A 6,747-nucleotide genomic window follows, 5' to 3' on the forward strand; every position below is an offset into this window, starting at 1 on the left:
TGGTCCATTTTGATACTGAACTACATTACAGGGTGGTCCATTTTGATACTGAACTACATTACAGGGCGGTTCATTTTAATACTGAACTACATTACAGGGTGGTCCATTTTAATACTGAACTACATTACAAGTTGGTGCATTTTAATACTGAACCACATTACAAGTTGTTCCATTTTAATACTGAACCACATTACAGGGTGGTCCATTTTAATACTGAACCACATTACAGGGTGGTCCATTTTGATACTGAACTACATTACAGGGTGGTCCATTTTAATACTGAACTACATTACAAGTTGGTCCATTTTAATACTGAACCAATTACAAGTTGTTCCATTTTGATACTGAACTACATTACAAGTTGTTCCATTTTAATACTGAACCACATTACAAGTTGTTCCATTTTAATACTGAACCACATTACAAGTTGTTCCATTTTAATACTGAACTACATTACAAGTTGTTCCATTTTGATACTGAACTACATTACAGGGTGGTCCATTTTAATACTGAACCACATTACAGGGTGGTCCATTTTAATACTGAACTACATTACAAGTTGTTCCATTTTAATACTGAACTACATTACAAGTTGTTCCATTTTAATACTGAACTACATTACAAGTTGTTCCATTTTAATACTGAACCACATTACAGGGTGGTCCATTTTAATACCGAATCTTATAAAATGTCCTTTTTCATATTGAGTCTTATTATAAATTACTGTATTGCCCGTAATTAATGCCCCCATGGGCATTACAAACTGCAAGGGGGGGGGGTTGTTAATTATAGTCTTTGCAGTTCTGGATTCAATTTTTCACATGTGATTTATTGATTTCAGTGCTAAAAAGTGTGTGTGTGTGTGTGTTTATTTTTCTCCTTCCTTTTTTTTCTTTTCTAAAATCAAAATTATGGTAAAAGTGGATTATTTTTTGGATTACTATTGCTGTCACACAAAGTAAGCTTTATAAAAATACCAGGGGACATTAATTAGGGGCAGTATGGTAATGCTGTTGTATATTGAATGTTCTCTTTTTTTTCTTATATTGGATCACTTTTGGACATTGGAGATAAATGTTACTCCAAATTGTCTCCGTTACTAAGAAAAAATTCAAGAAAATTATATGGGCACAGCACAGATGACACATTGTCTAGCTTTATGCTTAACAATAAAATTACATTGAGAAAATTGTATGACAAACGTGATTTCTGAATCATAATAATTTAACTGCTAAAGAAATTTGTATGAACATGTAAACAATTCTTTTCTAATCTTTGTTAGCTTTCATCAGGTTTCTCATCTATTAAAATAATTTTCTTGCTAGAAATATAGAGAATTATTACAAAGGATTTTAGTGATATAGGTTATTGTATGCATTAAAAAAAGGTTTTGAACAAAGTTGTGTAAGTGCACTTTGACTTCTTAGACGACTGATTCAAGAGGCATTAAATCGACAAACCTATTATCAGTTCAAGATGTACGCTGAACAGCAGTTGCCAGGTAATCCAGAACAGGTAAGCCACTGTTGTGAACATGGTGTTGAGATTATTCTTAAGTAAATCATTTTGCTGAGAACAAGTCTTTGATTTATTTATTGTAGAAACTGTCTATTATATCTTTGGAGGTGGGTGGGGAAGAGAGATATTTATACAGTCTTCTAAGCAACGAAGCAGCATTTTTCTTAAGCTTTTTAATATATTTTTTCTATAAATATATTATGAACATTAAATACATGATTTATTTTATTTTTTTGACCTGTTGATGCACATAAATTCTGGATGAGTTTTATACTTAATTGTATTTAATTTTCTATTTATCTAAGCCTAATACTGTAAGTACTTTTCACTATATAGAAGGAATTTTAAGGGAGCTAGCAGTAGTTCACAGGTTTACATATTTTTTAGTTTAACTAACCTTGTGGAATTCTTTTTGTGAAGTATTTGTAATATGTTTTTGATGTAGCCATTGTTATCCAAATGCTTGGTTGCTTATAACTATCGGTTCTGTATATTTTACAGTAGATGTTCGGTTCCTGTTGACATAGTTTGTTCATTATTGTGTTGGATGTGACTGCTTTTAACAGTCATTTTTTTACATTTCCATTTAATCTAAAGATGTTGTGAACAAGTAGGAACATGATTTAATTTACGGGTGATATGAGATTTTTACTTAAAATGTTTTATTAGTTGATACAGTTATTAGAATTTGTTTTAATTTAGTAAATTGACAAGTCTTTACTTTTGTGTTAGTTTTAAATATAATAATGCAGCTTTTGTGTTGAAAATTCAAAGTTTGGTTTATCCTGCAAAATGCATTACTGATTTGAGGGTTATACTTTTTCTGTAACCCAGTTGTTTGGGGACAAGGGTTTTACTAAATATTTTTGGCATTTGTCACATAGTTAGACCTTGCTTGAAGGAAAAATTTATCCTCTTGTAGTCCAGTAAATTTGGAGATATTCATATACCCCCCCCTTTATTTAAAATTTGATAATGTTAAGAATGAGCTATGGTGGTAAATTTCTGTAAATTTTAAGCTAGTACTCGGAATACCTGCAGGGCAGAAATCCTGAACCCCATCAGTGTTGTTTAAAATCATTTTATAATTTAATAGTACCTGCTCTAAATTCATTCTGTTGTACTGATACTGGTGTTCACTACAGGCTGAAAATATTAATTTTGTAGTTGTAAAGAAATGGTAGATTACAGGGTGTTATAAGTGTGCTCTTATGCTTAATAGAAAATCAAATAAAATCTATCTATATTTCCCTCAAAGCAAGCAGTGTTAATTCGACAACTTCAAGAACAACATTACCATCAGTATATGCAACAACTTCTGCAACAACAACTAGTCAAAAACAACCAAAATCAGGCATCAAACCACATTACAAGTGATGTGAATGTTAATGATGGAAGTAAGATGCTTGTTAATATGAAAAATGGAGAAAATTCTAGTGGAAAAAGTAGTGACGACGAAACAACAGGTCAGTTTTCAATTTTGATATTGACCTGATTGGGTATTCTTTTTATTTCAAAGAGACAATTCATATAGTTTAGCTGCTAGCATTTACAAGTGTTCAAATTTAGTATATTTTTAACCTATTGTGAAGGATTCAGTTCTTTGTTAACCATTTATTTATGCCCTCAATGATTTGATTTTCTTGCTTTTTGGTGATTTTATTAGGCAAACTGAGCAACTTGAATAAGTGTGGAAAACTGGATTCATGAATCAGAAATTGTAGGTTAATGAAAAACAAGGAAATGACAATAATAGTAAAACACATGATTAATAAACAGAGATTCCACATCCAATATTGTATATACTGTTAATTCAATAACATTAAACTTTTATTAAAAGGATTCTTCACAGTTAAAAAGTGCCTTCGTATTCTTAACACTCAGTCTTTAAATCTGTTCTTACTCTTACCTATAATTGTTACTGATTTTTGTACATGTTTTTGTAGCTATGTTAGATCAAAACTGTAGGTTTATTGTTTACTTATAGAATACTGATGATATAATTTGTGCTAGTCCAAAATATTTATTGAACAACATTTTAGTTATTACCATCACTCCTGTTGTTTTAAGTGTAAAATATTATGGGATTGAAAAATGTAGACTACATTGTTATTAGTCTATGGTGAGATTTATGTTTCTAGCTCTAAATTGTTTTCCTCGTGTATGGAGGATAACATTGATATTTTGAGTCAACTGTGTGTATTAGAGTCGATTAATCTTGTTATGTATGGAATACTATAAACAGTCATTCCAAGGTTGTTCATGTTTCCCTAAATGTTTTATGGTTGAGAAACATCTCGGATTCTTGCATGCAAAATGACTTGCTGTCAAAAAAAGTAAGGTGTAATAACTAGATTAGAAATAGTTTTACAGTTTACAGTCAAACAAAGAGCACTTGTAAAATAAAGAATATAGACATTGTAATTTGTAATGTAAACAATACTTACTCATGCCTTTTCTTTCTTAGCAGCAGTCTTTGCTATAGTAGGTGTATCTTGTGTATGAAAGGTGAAGTATTGAGAAGTAATGTTTGTGTTTTATCACACCATTTTATTGAAGTTTATCTGTTTTTTGCATGCTTTTACTAACTCTTGCATTATGCTGGTGATACAGACATGCCTCCAATAGCAGCAGCATCCATGTGGACTAGAAAAGACATCAAAGACTTCAAGGAGTCTATCCGTAAGGAAGGTGGAGATGGGATTATCAGAGTTGGCCACGGAGAAACTGTGACTGTAAGAGTCCCTACCCATGACGATGGAACTTGTTTGTTCTGGGAGTTTGCCACAGACAGTTATGACATTGGTTTTGGTGTGTACTTTGAATGGACAAAAACCCCAGGAAGTCAGGTGTCTGTTCACATTAGTGAAAGTGAGGATGATGATGAAGACGAAGACGGTGAGAAGTTTGATACATTTTGTGATTCAGAATATAACTTATTCAGATAAGAAAAGCTCAGAAAACATATTAATTTTTATATTATCTAACTTTCAAAGGGTGTTGTTTGTTATTCACATTTTTCGATGCAACAAGCTATTTTGTTTTCTTAGATCTTACTTCTTAAAATAAAAACATTAAAATGTCTTTAAAAGTGTATTTTTACTATGTTTATAGTTAGATACCAAAAACTTGCAGTGCTTATTTCATCTAGGCTCTGTTTCTGCTGATAGACACATATTTTACTCATTTTCAATAACTAGACATTCAGTATTTGAAGGTGGTAGAAAAAAAATTATAACCTTACATTGAACTTATTGAGATTAATTTACTTTTACTTTATTTTTTAATGTAAATGTAAAATATTCAGCTTTTTTTTTGTGTTTATAGATGCAGATCAGCAAAATAATTTAGCAGTTTTGGAAAAAGGAACTAGTCCTAGTGACCAGCCTCCTCTCAGCATCATCATCCCCGTGTACAGACGAGACTGTCATGAAGAAGTATACGCAGGAAGTCACATGTATGCAGGACAAGGAGTTTACCAGCTGAAGTTTGATAATTCATATTCCCTGTGGAGGTCAAAGACCTTATACTATCGTGTATATTATACACACTGAGAGTAAGATAAAAATTTGTGGAGCACATTGAGAGAGTTCCAGACTGTTTCAAGTGGAAAACAACTATGCTGGTTTCTTACATGAAGCTTCACTTGTTCATGGTGTTGATGTAACACTTCAGTTTCTTTCATCTTTTGTAAGTTACATTTTGCCTGTGAAGCACAATGTGTAAGTGTACCTGCAAGTAATGATTGAAATGGGATAGTGGATAGGATAGTATGTTGGGTGTACAAATATGTTTTATTTTACCTTAGTTAGAAAAATAAGAATATGCATTCAGAGCTACGTGCTAAGAAAATATTTATGATAAAGTAACTTCTGTATATTCTATGAATGCTTTGTACCTTGACTTCTTTCATTGGGCCTTGTCATAGCTCACTTAAAAATTGTGTACAAGTGGTGTTACTAGTAATTAAGTTTCTCATTTTAAAGAAATTTTGTTGTGTTAATATAACAATTTCTAAGCCTCAACATATCGCTAGCAGTTGTTTAATGTTCATGTATATCTACTACAGGATTGCCATACAGAATCTAATAAAAAGATTTAAAAAAATTATTTGCCTCAGTGTGCTTCACACAGTTGGATTTACTGTGAATGTTACTTCTTCGGTTCACACTATTTATCTTTGATAAGCAAAAGTTAGTCCATCTGTCTTTTAGATAATTATACATATTTTTAGTCAGAGATTAATATTCTTGTTGTTTCTAAGTGGCAATCATTTTGATTTAATTATACTTATAAATGATACAGTATGAAGAGAATTCAATATTATAGGATTCAGCTAAAGTGACTTATTTTGGCCTAATTGTGATCAGATTAAACATCTGCTGTGAAACTTATTCACTGCATAAGGATTTTAACTGAACAGATATTGTTCATTCAAGTGAGGCAAATTGTTTATATTGAATAACTATCAGATACTCGCAAAACATTTGCAGTCAAATTAGTATCTTTATTGCAATAGTACTTTATTAAATATGGCATTTCTAGTATAATACAAGAGAATTATAATCACAGACACTGAATGGCATGGCCAGGTGGTTAGGATGCTTGACTCCTAATCTGAGGGACACTGGTTTGAATCCCAGTCTCACCAAACATGCTCGCCCTTTCAGCTGTGGGGATGTTATAATGTGATGTCAATCCTGTTGTTCGTTGGTAAAAGAGTAACCCAATAATCGGCAGTGGGTAGCAATGACTAGTTGCCTTCCCTCTAGTCTTTCACTGCTAAATTAGGGAGGGCTAGCGCAGATAGCCCTCATGTAGCTTTGCAAGAAATTAAAAACAAACTAAAACCCCAGACACCAAAATCTGTAAGCCCACTTATTTTAGGCCTAACATTATTTAAGCCTTTATTAAGTACCACCTATATATTCGATGACTAGTTGCCTTCCTCTAGTCTTTCACTGCTAAATTAAGGATGGCTAGTGCAGATAGCCCTCATGTAGCTTTGCAAGAAATTAAAAACAAACTAAAACCACAGACACCAAAATCTATAAGCCCACTTATCTTAGGCCTAACATTATTTAAGCCTTTATTAAGTACTACCTATATTCGATAAAGAGACATATCAACACTGTAACTTGCTTAAGTTTTTTGCTTTAGTTCAGTTAGGAATAAACTTTATTTTACTTAATACTATCAATGAATAAACTCATACTCTTATTCTAAAAC

General features: G+C 31.9%; 1 protein-coding gene across 1 annotated transcript in view; it reads left to right on the top strand.

Moving 5' to 3' along the window:
- LOC106475128 (Golgi resident protein GCP60-like) overlaps positions 1-5,626 on the top strand; it is a 17,289-nt gene extending 11,663 nt beyond the window's left edge. Inside the window, exons 5-8 of the mRNA XM_013935826.2 lie at positions 1,428-1,515; positions 2,777-2,984; positions 4,132-4,416; positions 4,846-5,626. Coding sequence (XP_013791280.1) covers positions 1,428-1,515; positions 2,777-2,984; positions 4,132-4,416; positions 4,846-5,072 — 808 coding nt within the window. The 3' untranslated portion in view covers positions 5,073-5,626. The remainder of the gene's footprint in view (positions 1-1,427; positions 1,516-2,776; positions 2,985-4,131; positions 4,417-4,845) is intronic.
- The last annotated feature ends 1,121 nt before the right edge of the window (positions 5,627-6,747 follow it).

The sequence above is a fragment of the Limulus polyphemus genome, unplaced genomic scaffold (genome assembly GCF_000517525.1).
Source record: "Limulus polyphemus unplaced genomic scaffold, Limulus_polyphemus-2.1.2 Scaffold8122, whole genome shotgun sequence".
Classification (NCBI taxonomy): domain Eukaryota; kingdom Metazoa; phylum Arthropoda; class Merostomata; order Xiphosura; family Limulidae; genus Limulus; species Limulus polyphemus.